The sequence below is a fragment of the Lutra lutra genome, chromosome 10 (assembly GCF_902655055.1).
Source record: "Lutra lutra chromosome 10, mLutLut1.2, whole genome shotgun sequence".
NCBI lineage: Eukaryota > Metazoa > Chordata > Mammalia > Carnivora > Mustelidae > Lutra > Lutra lutra.
Genome location: NC_062287.1, coordinates 70142325 through 70164405, shown reverse-complemented (window position 1 = coordinate 70164405; position 22081 = coordinate 70142325). Strand labels below are relative to the sequence as shown.

The 22081-nt window shown below is 49.0% G+C and overlaps 1 protein-coding gene across 3 annotated transcripts in view; it reads right to left on the bottom strand.

The window, feature by feature from the left end:
• Positions 1–322: 322 nt before the first annotated feature.
• INSC (INSC spindle orientation adaptor protein) overlaps positions 323–22081 on the bottom strand; it is a 128166-nt gene continuing 106407 nt past the window's right edge. Inside the window, exons 9-13 of one of the 3 annotated variants that reach the window (XM_047693998.1) lie at positions 20319–20497; positions 12795–12861; positions 8517–8672; positions 6939–7015; positions 323–978 (exon numbers count right to left, since the gene is read on the bottom strand). In XM_047693998.1, coding sequence (XP_047549954.1) covers positions 850–978; positions 6939–7015; positions 8517–8672; positions 12795–12861; positions 20319–20497 — 608 coding nt within the window. In that variant the 3' untranslated portion in view covers positions 323–849. The remainder of the gene's footprint in view (positions 979–6938; positions 7016–8516; positions 8673–12794; positions 12862–20318; positions 20498–22081) is intronic. The other 2 variants (XM_047694000.1, XM_047693999.1) reach the window with 2 other exon arrangements.

The window sequence follows — 22081 nt, the reverse complement described above, 5'->3', positions numbered from 1 at the left end:
TGAATGCAGAATTGGAGAGAAATTCTCACGGTTGTCCCTTGCAAGCTGGCAAGAGCCAGCTCTGGCACACCACTACTTTCAAGTACACTTTTGAAAAGATATCATTTACTGAGGATCCCAGTTGCCAGGAAGTTACACAAGAGCAGAAAAGTCTAGGGAAACTGAGGTTCTGGAGACTTCAGAAATCTCTTTGATTTCTCACTAAATCCCTCAGAATCTGACCCATTCGTGCACTTATGAAAGCAATACAACTCTCTACAGGGTTTTAATAGTTGGAAAGGATTTGGGGACATGAAACCTTATGACTGAAGAATTTGGTCTAAGATGTAATATAACCTGAAAATACAAGACACATTCTGTATGATTTCATCTAGTAAAGAATAGAACCTTCCTTCCAGTATATTCTGTCCAACTATGAAATTTATTTAAAATCTTTTAGAAAAGAACAAGACATGTTAAAAAAAAAAAAAGTCAGAGGCTACTGGGCAGTAAACATACTTTGGTTCCAAAAGGGGGAAAAATGAAGCAAGATTATATAGTGAGAGTAGAAAAAGCAAGATGAAAGGAAATCGTCCATGATAATAGGTCATGTTAGGCACTATGCCTTTCAACATCGGTAACTGAAAAGTCACAGAAGTCCCAGATAAAAATACAAAAGACTGACTCCCAGGCCCACAGACTGCCTGATGCTGTTGCTAGACAATTTAGCCCTCTGTCCATTTCCTGTAAAAAATAAATTAAGTATAAATAAGGAGGTGAGGGAGCTGGTGTGTACGCAGGTGTGTTCATGGGTATGTACTCAGAGAGGGCATGAGATTGGGGCCCAATGCCTTTCCTCTCCCGTACTCACTACACAAAACTCTCCTCCATGTTGCTACAGAGTAAGAAAGAGTCCACAAGCCGGGGCTGGACCAGCTGCTGGAAGTCAGAGTCCTGCAGGCCTTCAGGGCAGACCCCGGCCAGTCTCCGCAGCGCAGCCTAGGGGGAAACAGAAGAGGTGACACAGGTCAGACCAGGCTCTGCTCAGGTGTATGCATCCCCCTCCACTGATCCAGGAAGTACATTCCAGGAAGTGGCTCCTGTAGCAGTTTTTGAGTCAATCATCACTTCGGTCAGCTGACACCTTCGTGATGCGGTCCTTTTGGCCATCTGGTGTCATGTGTACCTTGATCATTATGGTGGGTGTCATCCGACAGCTTTCATGGTCTTAATAATGGTTCTGCCATTTTGACTTTTCAATCAGCTTAGGAACCTGGTTGTTCTAAACATCTGTCATTAAAAAAAATCTGGTCCTCTTGCTGACATATTTAGGTTCAAGATTTGTTCATGCCAGGACCGTTACTATTAGAAGCATGAGTGGAATGATATCCTTGTTTTTGGATCCCTAGAGTATAGCAAGGGCTATTTATTGATCCATACATTCAGCAAGGTTCTGACAAAGCATTATGGGATGGGAAAGAGGGAAAAGAAAGAGGAAGGAAGGTCATAAAACTGAAGGAGATGGAGGTTCTAGCTGGAAAGAGAGGTACGGATGGATGACACCACTGGCCAGGTCTCCTGCGCTGGGCATTTCACTCTTCCTTGAGAGCTCTATCCTGTTTTATGTCCCTGCACCCTTGCTCAGCTCTTTCCATGACACAAAGTTCCTCCCCACTTTTTCTGAGCCAGTGGATACATTTATCCTGTGGGCCTGGTCCACCGTCATCTCCTCTGGGAAGCCTTCCCTGATTCCTTGAAGCAGAGACAGTCCCTCCCTCCTCTGTGCAGCCTGGGTCCCTGGGTGGACCTCAAACGTCTCACCCTCGACTGCAACTGGTTTTGAGGGGTTTGTCTCCCATACTAGACTCTGAGCTCCTCAAAGATAGAGACTCTGTTTTATTTTTCTCTGCATCTATAGCAGGTAAGACAGGGATTGGCATAGGGCCCAATAAATGTCTGTTAGGGGGGAAAAAAAAAAGAACAAATGAAATGCTTTAAACAGAGTTCTATTGCTAGAGCAGCCCAAAACTCCATGTGGGCTGTGCACCTACCAGTCAGCTGAGACAGTGCATGCTAAGTGCTCAGTGAATTTGCATTCCTTCCCTCTTCTTGGACCTGTACACAGCAGGGAGCAAGGCGAGAGATTAAGCGCCCCCCCCCCCCCCAAGGCCAACCTGGGAAACAAAGAGAGGGGAATATCCAGAATGGCAGAAGAAGAAAAAAAAAAAAAGAATACCAATATTACTCAGTATCTACACATAGTATTTCATTTAATCCCTAAAGGTTACTACAAGGTAAGTATCATGATCTTCGGTTTGGAAATGAAGAGACAAAGGCTCAGTAAGGGAAAACGGCCTTCCTGAGATCCCACAGCAGTCCCACTCCAAGGCCCTCATACTCATCCACAAAGGAAGACTAGTACAGCCCAGGACAAGGGGTTATATTGAGCACAAGGCAGGCAGAGGTCCATTACCTACACCTATTGCTGAGAAATCACCAAGTTGGTAAAAAGAGAAGAAGGATAAACAGATGCTGCCATGTCCAAGGTAGATCAAGGAGAGGGGACCTATGTCTCTATGCACGTAAGCAGGGTCTGAAACACCAGTGGCAAGAAGTGGACTCCAGGAGATTATCCCTTATTAGTGTGTCCTGCCTCTCCTGGGGTAGGAGTTCCCCTAAGAGCTATGGGGCTGAACTCTGTGGCACTTCCTGATTCCTCTTGGCTCCAACTGGGAGAAATAACTCTATAATCCTTGGCTTGTCACAGAAAAAAATGGAACCTGAGATCTTCAGCAGAGGAGGCTCTGAGGCCACTGAGGTATTTTACATCATCAGGAGGAAAATAAAGCAAGAGGGAGGGACAAAGAAAAAGAAATGGGGAGAAAATAGACTCACGAGGAAAGAGAATGAGCTAGAAGAAGAAAATAGAGAGACAGAGAAAAAGAGACAACAGAGAAATGGAACACGGAGGAAAAGTCAAAACAAAGAGGCAGAGATGAACTGGTGAAAGAAAAGAGATTAGGCACAAGAGGGAGATGGAAAGAGAGAGAGAAATAGTGACAAAGATAAAGAGAGTGTCCTGGGGATGGGGGGGCTAACGGGACAGAATGGAGGTAGGAGCAGGTGAGGAGCCAGAATGGGAGGAAAGGGAGGGAGTGGGAAGCAAGGAGAGGGTTGGGAAGGAGTAAAGGGAAAGAAGGAGAGAGAGAAAAACCTCTGAGAGAGGTAAGCTCTAGAAGAAAGAACAGGAAAAAATAAAATGAGAGAGAAAGGGGGGGCAGGTGAGAGGGAGATAGAGAAGGAGAGAGAGAGGGAGGGGGAGAGGAGAAAAGGGGGGGGAGGGAAGGAGAGAGAGAGAGAGAGAGAGTGGGGGGAAGGGGCAGAGAGAGAGAGAAGTTCCAGTAGCCCCCCGGCTGAGTGTGGAGCCCAGAGCAGGGCTCAATCTCATAACCCTGAGATCATGACCTGAGCTGAAATCAAGAGTTGAACGTTTAACCGACTGAGCCACCCAGGCACTCCCTGGCCTGTAGTTCTCTTTTTTTAGGGCGAGAGAGCAAGAGATGGGGGTAGAGAGAGAGAAGAGGTGAAAAAAAAGGGAGAAGAGGGGGAGGGAAAGCGAATGAACTAGAAACAGACCTGAAAAAGCACAAAGGCAAACAGACACCCTCATCTCCCCAGGGTCCCCAGGAAGCCTGTGGGACAGGAACCCAAACCAACTCAGAGTACCCCCTCCTCAGAATCCCAGAACTCAAAGGACCCATCCCCCTTCTGCAGACTGTCTCTGGGCCCCTGCTTCCCTCAGAGGGTTAACAGCCAGTCATCCCAGGATCTCCTTCCCAGACAGTCTGAAAACACCCAAGCCCAGCAGCCCACTGACAACCGCCTCATTAAGGAAAAATCAATTCTGTTTGCGAGAGGCAATCTGCACTGCCACTTTCCCAGATGTGGGAGACAATAATTGAAATGTCCTCCTTCCACCTGAAGAGAGCTGTTGAAGCCTGGGAGAAGGCCATGGGGAAGGTAGGAGAGGTAGCCTCCAACTCCATCTGCCAGCCCAGCCACCCAGTTGCTCCCACTGCAGCAGCGAGGGGCCCATACTCAAATGTGGAGCCCCTTCTAGGAGCCAAGTCAGCAACACCTGCTCATTCTGGGGCCTGGGATGGGAAGACAAGTCTACACAGCCCTTGGCCAGGCAAGAAACAGTCCCCAAACCCAAGGTTCTATGGAGACACCAAGAGCCGGAAGAGGGCCCCAGCCCTAAGAAGGTTCCTGACTAGTTGGGGAGAAACACAAAAACCAACCAGGAGCTGAGGTAGCAAGACCAGGGCCATAAGGCATGGGGGAGAAAACATGGCTGAAAACAAGGTCTGGCTGCAACGTCAAGCTCTTCGGCATCAGGCAGGCCTAGGTTTGGATTCCAAGAGCCTCCCCTTCCAACACCTGGTACCCTGGATCACATAACCTGCCTCCTACTGAAGAAAACAAAATCCCAGCCTGCAGGCCCGGGTGCACACTGTGTGTTCCCTGCCTCTGAGCCACAGATGGTTCCTGGGACACTTCACAGATGAGCAGGAGTCTCATCTAACCTTGAAGGGGCTGCTGGCAGAGGGAGAGAAAGGGCATCTGCCAAGGACAGAGGCCAGGGCAACGTCAGGGTGGCTCTCAGTACTCTGGCCTGGCCGAGCGGGACAGGGCCAGGAGGCAGTGGGAGGCTTTCTGACTCCTGCGGTGTGCTCCAGCCAGCCTGTGTAGGGCTGGAGACGGTAGGCCATGGATAAGGGGAATCATGGAAGGGCCCGTGACGGAAGTGTTGTAACTGTAAAATTAGGGTTAGCCCAGAAGCCACATGGAGGGTGGATTAGGAAGGCAGGAGCTCTCTTCAGCATCCCATGACCCACCCTCCAGGAGAAATGTAATCCCCTTTCCACTGGGAAGACCTTCAAGTGATTAAAGATGGTGGCCAAGCCCTTCTGCATGTTTTACTTCAAACTAAGTATGGAGATGGACAAGGAACTGTGACAGGCCCACATGCTGCTTGAAGACTTATGACTCCCCTCTATTGCCTCAGGGCCTCATAGTGCCGGGCACTGTGGGCCCCCTGAGTTGTGGAGATAATGGCAGTTGGGGCCAATGATTATATTTGCCCCCCCCCATTAACTCTCTCCACTTGACTCCCTAAGCCAGACAGAATTAAGAAGTTCTGTGAACTTGGAGGGAAAAATTACATCACTCTACCTACTAACCTTCAACAGAAAATTAGCATCTCCTTCAGTTGCCAGTTGTCAGTTGCCTGCTAGACTGCAAAGTCTCAACAATTCCTGCGACTCATGAGCTAATAAAAGTCACAAGAGCAACTCTTGTTGGAGGTACTGTCAGATACCATTTATGCTTACCCCTAGTCAAGATTATAATATTCATTAGACCCACTGCTTTCTCTTATTTAATGTGTTCATTAAAAGTACATATATTAATACATCACCTATAAATACTCTAATGATTATTTTAATTGAATTAGTCTCCTTAATCCTATGCATTTTGGTTTATGCATTTAAAACATTATTCTTAGAAGGGATCTTGAAGCTCTACCAGATCACCAAAGGCACAAAACAGTTAAGGTTCTCCATGAACCAGAATCAAAACCTCATGAGAACAGAGATGTTTGTCTTTTCTTCCCCCTACAGCTGTATCCCCATAGCTTAGAAGTGTGCCTGGCACAGAGAATCACTCAGTAAATATGTACTGAATAAGATTTACAAGCGTTTAGTGTCCTACTCAATGTCACACAGCTCATTAATGACAAAACCAAGACAGGTGTGTCTCACTGCAATGCCCTCCTGTCTTCACAACATACAACATCTATCAGGAGCTCCTAAAAATGAGATGAGCTTAGTCTAGAAAATAATGGGATGCAGAGCGGGCTTTACTGTGACCCAGCTCAAAGGCCCTTCAGATCCATCACTACCACCATGTTCTTTAAGGACCAACCAAGAATCTGGCACTCCCTTCTGAAAGTCAAATGACCTGTTTATCCATTGGCTTCCCTGCCTCCTCATGCTTCCAACTGGAGGCTGCTCTATTTTGGGATTTAGGATGGCTCCTGCAGGGAGGAATGTAGAGAGACAAAACATGTACCCCCAGCTGGTACAGGGGATTTGTTCATGGTGGCCTCATGCAGCAAGGAGAAGTTGGGTGGGGACCTTGTGAGATGCACTTGTCTGGTTCAGGTTGAAGATCCCGGTGAATAGCACTCTTTATCCTGTCCTACTGCTTCCAGTCCTATTCCACAAAGGATGGGAGAGCTACAGAGCTAAAAGGGCTCCAGTAAAGGGGCTCTGCCCAAGGGGATGGAAGGCTTTTCTCCCAGTGTCCCCTTAAGAACAGGCAGGAGACCTCCACACCCTAGCTCCCGTTGCTGCAAGCATCATGGCGTCACTGCCAGCTCCCAGCATTCCACCCACCAGACACCCTGCTCTCCGTGTGCTCTTAAGACTCCTCAGAACCTCAAAGGTTCATGGTTCCTAAAAGTACAGGTCCGGGGGAGGGTTCCCATATGTATGACCTCATATCATTTCTTCACAGTTGTTTTTAAGATTTATTTATTTATTTGAGAGAGAGAGTGTGTGTGCATGAGCTGGGGGGAGGGGCAGAGGGAAAGGAAGACAAGTAGACTCCCCACTGAGCAGGGAGCCTGATGCAAGCTGGATCCCAAGACCCTAAGATCACGACCTGAGCTGAAACCAAGAGTCAGATGCCCCACTGACAGAGCCACCCAGGTGCCCCTTTTCTTTTCACAGTTTTGTGAATGAGTGAAACACCCTTATCACCATTTTGAAGAGAAAAGTTGAGTGCAGAGAAGTCTATGGCTTATGCAGGGCAACTGAGGCCTCAGCTGCTCTCCTGGCCCTGGCCTGCAGTCCCGAAAGCCTGGGGAGGAAGCCAGGGGACCTTGGAGAACTCACCAGACAGGCCACGAGCACAGCATCACTGCTGTTCCTCTCGGAGGGTGACCTGCAGAGCTCGATGAGGCGGGACATACCTGCGTGAGACACACACGAATGTCATGCCCAGGAAGGGGAAGGACCCGGCCAGGCCTGACCCAGAGGTGCTCTCTCTCCCTCACGCCTTCTATGTGGGGCGCTGGTGAGGTGACTCCTGGGCCCCACCAGCTCACCAACCAGCTGGGGAACAGGGGCTGAAGCCCCCTGGAGGAGCTTGTGGTGGAGACCTCCTGCTCCCTCGGGTAGGAGGGGACCCCGGTCAGGGCCCGCACTGAGCTCAGGAAGACTGCAACAGGGTGTATGGGGGACCTTGGGGAGAGAACTTCCTGTGTGGGTATTTCTGATTTTGCCGGAACTCTATCAAATGTTTACGTCATTATCAGCAGGACTGCCCAATACCGTTTTCCCCCAAATGTCTACCTTGGTCAGAAAATATGTTGCTGCTAAGATGACAGAAAACTTCAGAGTGAGGAGGCTAATGTTTCCTCGGCCTTTACAGGAAAGGTAAATAAAGGCCTATGCTTTTCAGTATAAGGGGACTTTCTACAAACTTCAAAAAACAAAAACAAAACAAAAAGTCAACTCATGAGATATTAATAAAAAGGTGTAGAGACACATTTTGTGTGTTTACCTTCCAGAAAGTCTTTCTGGAGCTGGAAGCCTGGGCTACCTCATGTCCTTTGCCAGGGACCTGTATGATGGGCAGCAAGGCCATGCCTGTCCCTGTGCCCCTACCTGGGGCATCCTTTCTCAACCACCACACTGCAATAAGGCCTCAAACTGTGGCTGAGGCCTCACCTCCTTGCTAGAACATTCCTTGACCCACCCAGATAAATGTGAGCTACCTCCCCTGTGCGGCAACAGACTTGGACATGCTCTGAACGTTGCTCTGTGGTATTCAAGCGCACGTTTTCCTTGCCACATCTGCCACCCCGTGAGGCTGTAAGCCCCAGTGGTCAGGACAATGTTACCATCAGGGTGACAGTCGCGGGGGCCAGGACGGAGTCGAGCAGGGAGTGGGTGCTCTGAACCCCTCCATTGGGTAAATGTGATGAACTGAATGTATGAGTGATTTAATGGGTGAATTAGTTAATAAATGAGCAAAAAGTGAGTAAAAGAAGCAACGAATGAGTTAATGAATGAACAAAAGGATGAGGTCATGAGTGAATCAACAAATGAGCAGGTATAAGGAAACAAGAGAGGAAGCGGATAATCGAGTGCGGGAGTAAAGGATGGAATGGAACAAGTGAATGAAGGAACTTAGACTTCTAAGTGGGAAGTCTACAGGGGAGTCATGGTTCCATCCGACTTCAGCCTCTCTGGGCCCTTCTCCTCTCTAGCTTTATTTTAATAGAATTAGTCTCTTCTAGACGAGGGACTGCACATGGGCCCCCTTTCCAGCGTTTTCTGGCCCTGGGAGAGTACGGCTCTCCTCTGCCAGGCTTGACTTGGAGTCATCTGTGGCTGCCATGAAACCAGGGCTGCTCCCCTCCCCACACCCGCCTTCCCCTCCCTCCTGCCACAGACAACACCGCTTACAGCTCAGCCGCACAGCCTCCCGGGCTACTTCTGGGTCTCGGCTGAGACGGGCCAGGGTCACCGCAGCCTTCTGCTGGACTCGCTCGCAAGCCGCCACCTCAGCAGGCGTTCCAGACCTTGGCTTCTCGGACAGCATGCCCATGATTAGCTGGACCCCTGGGTAGGAGGCAAAGAACAGGTGGCACCTGCCCCAGCAGGGAGCCTTCCCCCGGGAGCCAGCTGGGTAGAAGGCTGCAAGAGCTGGAGACTTAGGCAGTCTCCACCCTGGGAAGGAAGCTGGATGAGGCCATCGCTTCTACTCCTTCTGCCCTGAGGATATCTCTGACTCCACGTACTAAGTCACTATACTTGGAAGGGACATGGGAAGATATCCCTTTTCATTTTTAAAATGTTATTTCTGAGCTTCTATTATATGCATGATACTATATTGAATACACAATAAATGCATGATCCCCTAAAACCTCCCAGTAGCCCCATGAACTAGATACTAGTATAATTCACTGTGAGGCCCAGAGAGAAGGGAAGTCTCTTCTCGAGGGTCACACCTGGAGTAGCTGGGGAGCGGGTATCAGAACTCAGGTAATTTGGTTATTCTCCAAGCCTCCTTCATCTCTGATTCAGCTTCACCTGAGATCAATCCAGAGGGGATGGGGCACCAGAGGAGGTGACCCAAACCTGGGCTGGATAACCAACATAGCAAATGTTTTAGAGGGAATTCAAGCACAGGAGGAGGGAAGGTAGCTGGATTGAGAGCTGTAGGCCTGAACTGGGTCAGCTGAAAAGACTTACTGCCCTCCCCTGAATCCAGATCTCTCTTCTGATTGCCCCATAAGCCCACCTCCACATTGATTCCCACCTCTGTGCCTCTGCCTCCTGATTTTTCTGCATGGATGTCCTTTTCCCTCTCACACTCCATTTAAATAATTCCCATCCTGCAAGTTGTAGTAAAAGTCCTTCTCCTAGGAAAGGTATTTCCTACCTACCCCAGCCTACTCCCTTCCCTGCTCCCAGTGACACCTGCCAGACTAGAACTTGAACCAGACATGGCCCACAGATATATTTTATGTTGCTTTGTTGCTCCACACACTGTCTAAACATTTTTTAAAATTTTTGCTATTATGAAAATTGGAAGACTTCCATTAAAATTCAGATTTCCATCAAAATCCAGCTTCCAAAAATATTGCCTCCTGACTTCACATTGGGCCCATATTTCTTCATGACAATTTGCTGAAGCTTATTATAAGCTTGCTATTTTAAATGAGACTGGCTTGGTCCCTGCTGAGTCTACATCATCCATTCATATTACCTGTCTGGGTCTACAAGCATCTAAGTTTGTAATCTCTGACCATGGAACCAGAAGGGTCTTTAGAGATCTAGCCCAACCCCTCCATCCCCCATTTCACAGAAGAGCACCCGAGGTCTGGAGAGAGAAAATGATTTCCCAAGTTCACACAGGAGTCTGTTCCAGGTCCAAGACCTTAGCCACATGTCTCTCTGAATCTTACTTGAACCAAGTGTGATTTCTAACTCTCCTAGATCCCGCCAATGCACAGGGGCTATAGGTCACTTAGTTATGGCCCTGGGACAATTCAGTCCTAGGGATGAGCCTTTTATTTTTCTGATGAGCTTTGTAAATAAATGCCCCTTCTTCCTTCCTACAGGCTCAAGGGACCCAGTCCCTCTTACTTCTGGCACCACACATGCTAACCTTAGGGCAAGGTGCTTCTCTTCCCAAGCCTCTCACGGAGCACTGAATGAAACATAGTCCTCGGGCTCCCTATGTCCACAATGTCCCTAAGACAAGGTCAAAACCATGAATGTCCTGAGATGTGTATGTTATAGCCTGTGGGCACATGAACAAGGGACACCAGAATGACAACTTTGAGAAATGCCACAGGCTCAGATAATTTTACTAACTCCTGGTTAAGGTTCCCAACAAAGAAGCCATTTTCCCAACCCCCACTTAGTACCTGGGATCTGATAAAGAATCAAATAGTTTCTCATATACTAGCAGGTAAACCCCAAGGGGTACGGATTTGTGTCCATTTCCTGCATGAAAATAGCTGAAGTACCTACAATAGTGTTTCACTCAAATATTTGTTGAATAAATATCAAATGAATGAATATGAATGCATTCAGGTGAAAAGTCTTACAAATGTATAAAATCCAAGTTTCCTTTAAATATAAACTTTGTAAGTCTTATCTAGAAAAAGATAAGATGCCATGAAATTGGGGCTGCCTAGGAAAATCCAGACTGTTTCCAAGTCCTGCACAGGTTCAATGCCAGAAAAATTGCCTGAAGGTTGGGAGTTACATCTTCGGAGACCAGACCCCAAGGCCCTGTTCCCTCCCCAACACTCTCTCCATCTCAGCCCAGCCCCTACAAGAGAAGCCTCAAGAGGGATACTGATGTCAGTGGATCTCGTAAGAACTTGGGCTGCCCTGGCCTGCCTCCCCTTATAGGGGTGACAGCAGCACAGCCTCTGACCCCCCAGTCTGGCACCCTTCCTCCAGCCCACACCACCAATACTCACACACAATTCAGGCAGGACAGAGACAACATCACCAGGCTTCAGGGCAAGCCACGTCAGAGTTTCAGGCACTCCTAGTAAGAGGACTGCCTTTCAAAGCCCAGTCCCCACAATAGCCTTGTCCTGTTCCGTCCAGAATCCCACTGAGCTCCCATAGGTGCTGACTGCCTCACCATCACAGCCCATCCCTCCAGTTCTGCCCCATGAAACACTCTTTAGCTGAGCTCTGTGAGATGGCCACTGTTTCCTGAAAGAGCAGGTGCCCTTGACCCCACGTCCATTCTTTGCCAGATAGTCTTCTAACAAGCTGCCTATTGATCCTCACATCAGTCAGGGAGCTAGGTACATTCCCATTTTGCAGACGGAAAATCAGAAGTCACACAGCTAGTAAATTACAGGGCCAACATTCAAGCCCAGCCTGTTTCCAGTTTTCCCCTCCCGCAACGCCCCTCCCTCGGCTGCAATGTTTTATTGTCAATTTCACGCTATCTCACATTATCACTCTGACCCAGTTGGGCTCTCCTGCCAGGACAAAGCCAAGGATTTCTTTACCTCTGTGTGCATTTGTTCAGCACAATGCCGGGCATGGAGTAGGTCTCTAACTGCTGACTGAACAAGCTTGTCAATAGCCCTTTGTAAGCCATCAAACCCCCTACAGAGGCCAGATGTTCCGATCCCAAATCCCTAGGCCTCTGGAGACCTGCCGCCGCTGACCACTTGAACTTAAGGCTCTGAGTGCTGAAGGAACGGGCCTCAAATAACACCCCTCAGTCTCTTAGCCTCAGCTGGCTCAGTAAAGTTTTTCATTATTAGCTCAATCACATAAAATTAACTCAAAATGATGTCTTTCAATTAATGATAGGGCAATGGGGGATGGGGAATGTGTGTGTTTGTTAAAACAGCGGGACGACCTAGAAGAAGGGGGTTTAACAAGAGCAGAAGCAGCTGGCCCCAGGCTCTCAGCTCACTCGTCCTCATTAGCGTCTCGGGTTTCCAACCGGCTGCTAATTGCTCCCTTATTTCCCAGTCACAGGAAGCCCTTGCTACCCCAGCTGCAGGGCAGCAGACCTGTCCTGTCCTCCCACAGAGGCAAAGACGGAGCAGGGCCACTCCCCGGCCAGCGAAACCCGGCCCGCCTCACCTGGACTCTGCGGACACCCTGGGTGCAAGCGGGACCAGGGAGCCAGGGGGATGGCCATGCTCTCGGCAGGGGGGCGGTGGGGGAGGGGGGTCCGGGGGTCAGGCCTGTCCCAACCTGCTCCCCCACCCTCACCCTCCTCAGGAGCTCCGGTTTTCTGAGGGAGGCCGATATGATAGGAACGATCGAAAGTTCAAACATATCCTCTGGCAGGGACAGAATTTTCCTTTTTTGGATCATAATGAAATATGTGTCTACTCTTCACCACCCTAGTTAAAATAGCACCTGCTAACCCCTCAGCTTGGGTGTACTCTACCCCTGCCCTGCTTTATTTCCAGTATGCCACTAGCGTCATCTGACAGGCTCCGTCTTCTCGGTCAGTGCCTGTGTCCCATGAGGAATGAAGTCCGTTGAAAGCAAACAAGCACTTACATATTGGCCCGGCTCTACACATATGCATACACACAAACACACACACGCTCACGAAAGTGTGGAGACACACACCCCCAATTCTCATACCGACACACAGGCCTTCACACAAACACAAAGGCACACGGTCCTGGAGAGCCATGTAATCCATGCAAGGTACACAGTGCTGAAAAGACATACCATTCTCCTGAATGATGTCGGAGGCACACTGCTCGAGGACAGACATGTTTGCCAAGATGGTCACAATCTGGAAAAGAGAATCGGGAATCTGAGAAAACGGGCACCCTGGAGCCAGACGGTGCTCTCTACAGACAGGGGAGCCCGGAGCTATGAAGATTTCCTTTAGCCTATGGGTCTTTCCATCTGTATGGCCCAACCTCCCATGGTATGGTCTTCCATCCTCATGGGCTCCTGCCTCCCACATGTGCCTCCCCCAGTGACTGGTCCCCACTCAGCAGCATGTGGCACTGGGGTGGCCCCCGGGGGCCCCAAGACTCCATTGGAGAAAGCAGTGTGGCTTGAGTGAAGATGGGGGGCCCATCACCTTTCTACTGGGTATACTTAGCCCCAGACCCTGAAATGCAGACAGAACTGGCTGACTCCTTGTTAGCCCCTCCCCTGGCTTGGGTTTTACTCCTCCTAGCTTCTCCCCCTGATAGTGAACCCCACCTACTTTCAACCTGAAATTAATGGGTATCAAGATCAAGTTATAAGACATGAGTAAGATTAAAGGGCAGCATTACACCACAAGTGTCATGTATTGTATGGAATCTGGTGAGAAAGTTCTTGCTCAGCTGACTTTACGAGTCTGCAGTCTACGATCCTTGCCTGTTGGTCATCCCTGAAGGGCTCTGTCTGTAGTGAAGATATGATGAAGCCAGGTGGATAACGAGCCTGGTTACAACCATGTGGGCTGGGTAGCCAATAGCCCACCCCACCCCGACCCCTTGGCATAGTCAAGATTGCAGAGAGAACTCACTGCCCAAAACTGGATTAAGGAATGGGCCATCAAGGGACCGCTTATAGACCCCCAAACTGTAAGGTGCCAAAACACCACTGGAAAATGTTGGAAACTTGATGCCTATTAACTCAGATGCCACCCAAGACACTGCTCCTGACATAAATGGCAAAATGAAACCCACCCACTGCCACAGAAGCAGACAGCACTTTCGAGTGGTAATTTAAATAAATGATAAAACAAAACAGAAAACACTTCTCACTGGTGCAGTCCTATCTCTCTCCAAAGGGTTCTTCAAAGCTTGTGACACATTATAACTGGAGGCCATGTCCCCACCTCTGAGGCAGCAGCTGACAGTCTACGGAGGACAGTTCTAGAACTGGATAACGCATAGTAATGTGCTGTTTACCAACAAAGAGTATTATCTAGATTTTAATTGGTTCAATACTGGCATATTATTCTTCATAAAAAATGCATATAACAAATCTCTTCTTCTGCACAGTAAAGAAAAAGTTTGCCATACTAATAGAGTATTTACCCCCATCCCCACTAAACATGTTGAAAAATGTTTACGCTTAGGCTGCTATGTGTCAGCCCTGAGGCTCAGCCCTGGTCAGGGGCTTGGCTAAGCATGCTGGGATGGGCTGCCAGGGAAAGAACAAGAGAATACCCCCAAAAGCTCTATCCCACAGACAACCCTCCCCCTCCCCCTAGATGTTCTATGAAGGCTTGGTCCCTAGAAGCTCTTTTTCCTCCTCTTCTAAGACAGTGAGTATGTATGGGCTGAGGGGAAGGAGTTAAAGGAAAAATATGGGTCAAAGATACAGTTAAAACATGGAAGGTTCCCCAAGAGGCTTGAAGTGCACAGTCTTACGAGGAAGGAAACAAGAGGCCAAGTCTGGGTCAGACTGTGGTTCAATGGCCTTCTATGGGCCGTTAACAGTAGGAGGGAGCTCAGTCTCTCTTCCCACCACCCAGACCCACCATGCGCCAACCGTCACCAGCCAGCCATCCCAAATAAAGACACTTCCTGGACACACAGATCCAAACGGGAAGGTCGGAAGCAAGGAAGCAAGGAAGGAAGGACAAAATAAAAAAGGAAAAGGAAACCTTTGTCTGCAGCACCAGGTTCATTACACGGCAATTACTAGCTGTGTCACGGGCCCAGGTAGGTCTTTGTGCCAGACTAATTTAGATCCTGTTAATGAAAATTACTTCCTCTTTGCAAAGCCTGTACCCCATGTGGTTTTCTGAGGTTCAGATGAAGTATTCAATTAAGCACAATTTGAATAAATGCCAATTATGCCCTGCTTTGAGTTCCCCTTCTGAAATATCCTTGCATGTGCCCTGTGAAGTAGTGGGGAAAGGGAATCAATACTTCTTGAAGTCAAGTGTAGGAATGGGATTTTAGGGACAACTGGTTTACCTTGTTGGAGACATGATAACAATGCCGTCAGGGGACAGTGCAAGAGCTGGGCAGTTTTCCCCTGGCCCAGGCTAATTCAATCCTATCTGATGATTTCCAGTTAAGTTCTAATCCTCCTGAGTGAAAGGGCACTATTCCCTCTGCAGTTAATCGGTGAATACAGAGGATATCAGTCTCGAGAGACACCCCAGATGAGAGGCAGTGCAGCGTAGTGGCTAAACACAGGGATCAGCCTAGTTCCAAATCCTGGCTTTATCAATTCTTTTCCATAGGATCTCGGCCATGGTATTTAGCCTTTCCTTGGTTGATGAAGTTGTATTAGTTTTCTATTGCTGCTATAACAAATTACCACAGGCTCCGGCTTAAAAACGACATAATTTTCCCTTGTAGTTCTGAAGGTGAGAAGCCCTCCACGGGTCTCGAGGAGCTAACACCCGATTATCAGCAGTGATGCATTCCTTCGGGAGGCTCTAGGGCAGAATCCACGTCCTTGCCCTTCCTGGTTTCTAGAGGCTGCTTGCATTACTTGGCTCTCAGCTCTCTGACCTCTGCTTCCTCACTCGGAGCTCACTTTCTGACCCTGACCCTCCTGCCTCATTCTATAAGAACCCTTGTGGTAAGGTTAGACCCACATCAATAATCCAGGGTAATATTCCTTTACCAAGATCCTTTATTTTATCACACTCGCAAAATCCCTTTGACCGCATGACGTAGAACACAGGCTTGGGGGATGGCGATGTGGACCTCTTTGGTGGGGGGGATCATTATTTGGTCTACAACAGGATAAATGTATAACATGATTCATAAGATAGTTACAAGCATTCAATGAGTTAATGTTTTGTCAAACACCCAGAACTTCTGTTAAACAAAATGAGCATAACTTCCTTCTGGGAAACAGAGCCTGAAAGTATCCAGAGCTTCAAGGATTATGTCAAGGAGTCCTAGCCAATGCAGCACCCCCTGTTTCCAAATGTGCTGTTAATGGAAAATCATTCCTGAAGGGAGGCGAGATCACAGAACAGAAGGAGCCCTTCCCAGTAGAGAACCGCCCCCCCCCCCGACGCAAAAAAACTCTGTGCTCATTACCTCTGTGGCATTTTTCCTTTGGCCTCCCAAAGACTGCCTACCTTAGGAAAACTGGGGGGAATAGCAAATTGGCCCAGCCAATTAGCAGGGGACCTCCCATGTCACTGATTCAAGAAGAAATGCCCCATGTGGTAAGAGGAAGTTGGTAAAGCCTTTTGATGTCAGCACACACCCAGAGAAAAAGGTTTACTCCATGCTGGCCCAGGGCAGGTACCCCTGGAACACTTGTCTGCAACTGATCCCAAGGCATGAACCAGACTTGTCTTACATTCTCAGCAAAGCCTGCCTGTGATCACACTCTGACTCTATCTCTGTCCCTTTCATTTTCTATATTGTAAACTAACATTTTTTACATTGTAAACTAGGAAGACCACATCCTATAAAAATCAAGTGAGGATGATCCCGAATAGAAGGAACAGGTGTGCTCATATGAGAGCATTCACAACACAGAAAATCTGAGATGCATTTAATGAAAAGTTATGATTGCTTTTATGCTGTGCAGTAATTAGGACAAAAAGGCCAACATTTCATACGACTGTAATTAGAATTACTCTTTAATTGCTAGATGGAATATTTAGATTTCTACCATGACTGTGTTAACTCTCTAAAAGCTAGAGCAGCAATGTCAACAGCAGCCAGCAAAATCTCTTTCAGCCTCTAGGGGGAGCCCAGTGCTTCTCTCTGTCCTGCCTTCCTCCCTCCTTGCCATTTTCTCTACCCCCCCCCCAAAAAAAAACAGTCAAGGGGCGCCTGGGTGGCTCAGTCGTTGAGCGCGTCTGCCTTCGGCTTGGGTCGTGGTCCCAGGGTGCTGGGATCGAGCCCTGCATCAAGCTCCCTGCTCAGTGGGGAGCCTGCCTCTCCCTCTCCCACTCCCCCTGCTTGTGTTCCCTCTCTCACTGTGTCTCTCCCTGTCAAATAAATAAATGAAATCTTTAAAATAAAAAAACAAAACAGTCAAGACAAGGACACTGGACACTGGTCTGAAGAATGAAGAGCTCCGAGAGAGGATGTGGTCTCTTTGAACGCACTTTCTTCCCCAAAGCCAGGGGCCAAGGTGGTGCAAGGGAGGGCACAGCCTCTTTCTCTCTCCTGAGCCTCTCACTCCATCTGCTAGGCATGGTCAGGGGCCAGGGAGCTGGGAACTGGGCAGGCCTGGACACCAGGAGCACCTGCCTAGGCCTGAGAAAAGCACAGGTCCCACTCTCGGGAACTTGGATCTTCCAGACCCAGCCTGCCCTCCTCACCACCAGAGACACAAGACAAGAGGCCTGGGATTTGGACTCAGGAAAGAGAACCACAACGGCCATAACACTGCCTTGGATGTAGGTCCCAGGCTGTTGGTGAACTAAGCCAGAGGACAGTGCCCGGGGATTGCATCGAGGTTGGGGTGTGCGCCTCATAGGATCAGAGAATGGATAAATGCCAGATTACGGGCTCTGTGTTTAGTGTTCCCTTGGCTATGTAAGAGGGACTCCTGGGGCAGGTCAGCACTGGGTGTTGTGATGCTGGTTTACAATCTTTATCAAAAACCCCCGAAACCCCACTCCCCGATCCACACACACAACTTGCATTTACCCACACAGACTGGAGCAACACATGCATTGCCTGACTCCACACTACACGCACCACCCCCACATCACCTCCATGTTTGGCCCCACCCTCCTTTCCCAAAGCTGACATTCCATCTCAGACCCATCCCAGGCCCTGGTTCTATCACAGACCCCAGCCCCATTCATCACTGAGTATCTGCTTTGCTTCTGACTACTTTATGAGCCTTCTGTCATCTAATCATCATAATGACAGGAAGGGGGAAGAAAGAGATTATCCCCATTACACAAATGAGGAAACCTATGGCTCAGAGAAGTTAAGTGATTTGTCTAAGGTCACACAGCTAGCAAGTGGCAGAGTCAGGATTTGAAGTTGGGTCTGTCTGAACCCAAAGCCTGTACCATTACTACTATGTTGCGTGTGTCACATAGGTATATAGAAGGGTTTTATACAGTAGAGAGGGCCTTTGCAACATGAGTCAATTATAATCCCTACTAACTGGCATTTCTGATAATGGATTCCCAATGATGGTATTCACAGTGAGTTTCCAGAAATGCCACAAAATCTGAACATTCTAAAATACAAACCAATGCAATGTGTGTTTTCATGGGAAGCGGAAACCAGTACCTTCCACCTCTATGAAAGCAATTATTTCTGAAAGGTCACAGAAAGTCATGCTCAGGGAAAGCTTCTGTGGTGGCCTAGACCGGATAACTGGGTCCCTGTCACCTTAGGTTGCCACTGCCTTGGGGCAGAGCAGAGATGAAACAGCCCCAGGTCGTGGCTGTGGCTGGATTCCCTGGGCAGCGTGGCCCCTAGAACATACTTCCCGGGAATGAAAACAGGCCATGCAGCTGTCTGGTGAGGCAGGGGTTTCTGGATGCATGACCATGTCCAGCTCCCCCACATTAGCAGCGGGGGGTGGGGCTGGGGTGGGGGTAAAGAGTGCACACCTAAGGTAGCCCTCAGCCCTGTCCACACCCCAATGCTGGGTACAAGATGACAAGGCAATCATGGCTTTTGTCAGGCATTTGAAGGGAATTCAGCTTGCTGGGGTGACAGGGGTTCTCACGGAAATGGCCACGTGGAGGTGGACAAAATAGAGATCCAAGACCCGGGGGCGCGGGACAGTCCTGGCGTCACTGGCAGACGCATTACCGGAAGCCTCGCGGCATTTAATTTCCTAAGTGTTTCAGGGGGCGGTGAGCACTTCAGTGCCTAATTCATCTTGGTTGTCTTCATTACAGAGAGCTCTCTGATCACTTTAATCCTCCCCCTGCCACAGGAAAGAGCCATTTGTTTCTTTAATGGGTGCGCTTTCACTAGCTAAGTGGCTGCTCTGAGTCACCAAGTAGGTGGGCAGAAGGTGAAGCTGTCCTGAGGATGGAGAGGTTGGGGGACGTGCCAGGCCCAGACTTGGGGGAAAGGGGGAGGGAGGGGGTAATGTGGGGGAGCAGAGAGAGTGTGGCAGGAAGACTCCAGATTCAGAAGGAACTGCCACCTGCATAGAGTCTGACCACCTTCTCTCCTGGCCCTGAACCCCCTCGTTCCGAGGAATCCATGAGGTTTCAGGAGGGGGTCGGTCACTCCTCATGATACAAAAGGGACCTCGGCCCCTAGAGCCACAGGATGTCTGAGCTGGAAGAGACCATGACCATTTTACAGATAAGGAAATTCTAGTCTGGAGGTTCCCCATTTGGGGCTGCGTGCCACACATTTGTATTCATGTGTTTAGTTCATTCTTATTTCGACTTGGTGAAGTATGTCGTTTTCGACCCCATGGGCAGATAAGGCTCAGAGTGAAATGTCCCCACGGTCCATGAATAGAATAGTAGAGAAGCTTTCGGTCTGTAGGGAAAAGCTTTTGGCCTCCAGAGAGCTGAAGCCATCAGGGAAGGCTTTCCAGAAGTTTCTGGGGCAGCGGTCCAACAGGAAGTTGTGGTAGCTTTGACAAGGTGTTGGGGATGGGAGAAAGAGAGACTGGAGCTAAGAGGCAGATAGGGGTGAGTGGGGTTGGAGGCTGGGGGGACAATCGGCTCAGGCACCTGGTGGAATTTACAGGGGCCTAACACCCACCTGGTCCACCACCCCCACCTGCTGGTAGGGAAATAGGATTCTGAGTATGGCAGAGGTGGGACAGGATAGAATTCTATCACCTTAGAGCTCAGGGCTCCGAAAATCCCCTCAGTCAATATTTTCAAACACGATTAGCAGTAAACCCTTTTTCCCCAAACAAAACTTTATGTGGAGCTCAAATGTACAAAAACTCTGAAAGAGGGGTTGAGGCCCTGAATCAAGGCTCTGCTCCAACCCCTGCTTTTCCGGAGGCAGAGAAGGGAAGAAACTCTCTGCAGGAAACAATGTCAGACTGGGACACAGAATTCTAGAGGAAGCCCGGGGACCTTCCAGTGGCATCTCTGCCTCCTGGGCTATGCCGGCATGGGTGGGCATAGAGGAGGGCCTCACAGTGGTCAGGAGGGAAAAGTGAGGTGGGGAGTGGGCTCACGAAGATGCTCCAAGGGCAACAAGGCATGTCTAGAGCATTTTCCTTGACCTAGAATGTGACTAACAGGATGGGCTTTATGCTGCCTGCCCACACTGTCTCCCCCAGAACCTTTGCCCTGGCCTCCCAACCTCTGTCTTCACGGCTACAGGCTCTTGGGCTGCTCCCCTCTGGGCTGCTCACCTGATCCCGAGTGTAAGGCGTATCCACTCGCTGCTTGTCGCTGCAAGCCTCCAGGAGGACGCGGATGGCATTCAGCCGCAGAAGCATCTCGCAGGCCATCGTGTCAAAAAAGGTGATGTTGGCAAGGGCTGCAGAAGCCAGCAGGAACACTTCCCCAGAGGAGGCCTCTTGGCACAGTTCTGGATGGTGAAGAGGAAGATAATCAGCCTCCCTGCTAGGGCCCCTGAATCCGTCATCTCATTCGGGTCCCGCAATAGCTCTGGGGGAAAGTCAGCGCAGGATACCCATTTTAGAGATAGGAAAGCAGTTGCCAGAGAGGGAAATGTATCTGTCTACATAAGTGGCAGAGCTGGGATTCGAATCCTGGTGTACGCCTTCTATTTACTCCTGTGTCCATTTAATCCTTAACTGGGAGAACACAGCGCATCAGGCCCTGCTGGTGTCTCGGGATGGCATGGTGAATAACACAGATCAGGGCTTTGCCCCTGTTAAGTTTACATCCTAGTAGTAGGTGGGAGAAAATTAGCTTTTAAAAAAATGAATAAGATTATTGCAAATTCCAATGTGAGAAAGAAAAAGAACAAGAGCTCAGAGATTAACTAAAGGCCCAGTGGGGTACATAAGGAAGGTTCCCCTAGGAAAGTGACAGTGAGACTTTAAGGAGAAAATGAGGCAATCATGAGAGTATTTGGGGAAGAACATGTTCTAGGCCCAAGGAACAGCAGCATGTACAGAGGCCCTGAAGCAGGAAAGAGCTCCCAGTCCGTCTGTGTCTCCAGCAATGTACTTGGGACTGCTCCTGAATTTGCCTTAAGAAAGAAGCTGAAGTTAAAACATAAGGTCTCTGCCTTTCCAGCTGCCATCAGCAGAGTTTCAGGATTTTCTTTGGTCCCAAGAAAAGGGTCACATGGCTATGGAAAATTCCTACACCAAGCCTTGGGATGTCAGGCTCTTTCTTTTGGATCCTAGTGGCCATGACCCAAACCTAACCAGAGCTTCCCACTTTAATCTGCAAGTGATGAATCTGATGGGTTTTTGCAAAGGAGGAAACATCCCCCACACCCTGTAATTCTCCACCATTTAACACATTTCCCCATGGGCTCTACTTGACCCCAAATAGCCTCCTGCCCCAGGAGAAGGTGTGCCAGCCACCCATTCCAGGGGACTCAACTTCGGACCCTCAGCTCCAACTTGAGCACCATTTAAGGTGCTGCTGCGTCTCGGTACTCTCCTACTGATCACACCTCTATGAAAACACAGGGAGAGAAACTACACTTCAGGAAAATGTGCTTCTAGTTTCTGACATTGAAGCTGGCACCTCTTGTCCCTTTGAGTGAATACAGTTACTGGTCCCTACTTAAACAGGAACAGAAAATAATATTCATTGGGCCACCTGCTGTGTGCCTTGCCCTGCACCATTAAATTCTGAGCACCCTTAACACAGCAAAGACTCGCCTCCATTTGCAGGTGTAGAAGCCGAGGCTCAGAGAAGCTCGTAGTAGCAACAATGTTCCCATTTGTTGAGTGTTTACTCGGTGCAGGCACTGCTGTGTACCTTTGATCTCCTGAAGCCACTCCACATTCACCATGATCCAACTTTCTATCACAGTTTTATAGTGGGGGAACTGAGGATTCAAATATGAAGCAATTTCCCCAAAATTGAGGAATTGAGGATTACTGGGTGATTGTTACCATCTAGACTCAAAGGCAGGTCGGCCCGATTTCGGTCCCCATTCTTTCTGCATCCCAGGCTGCCTCGTGTC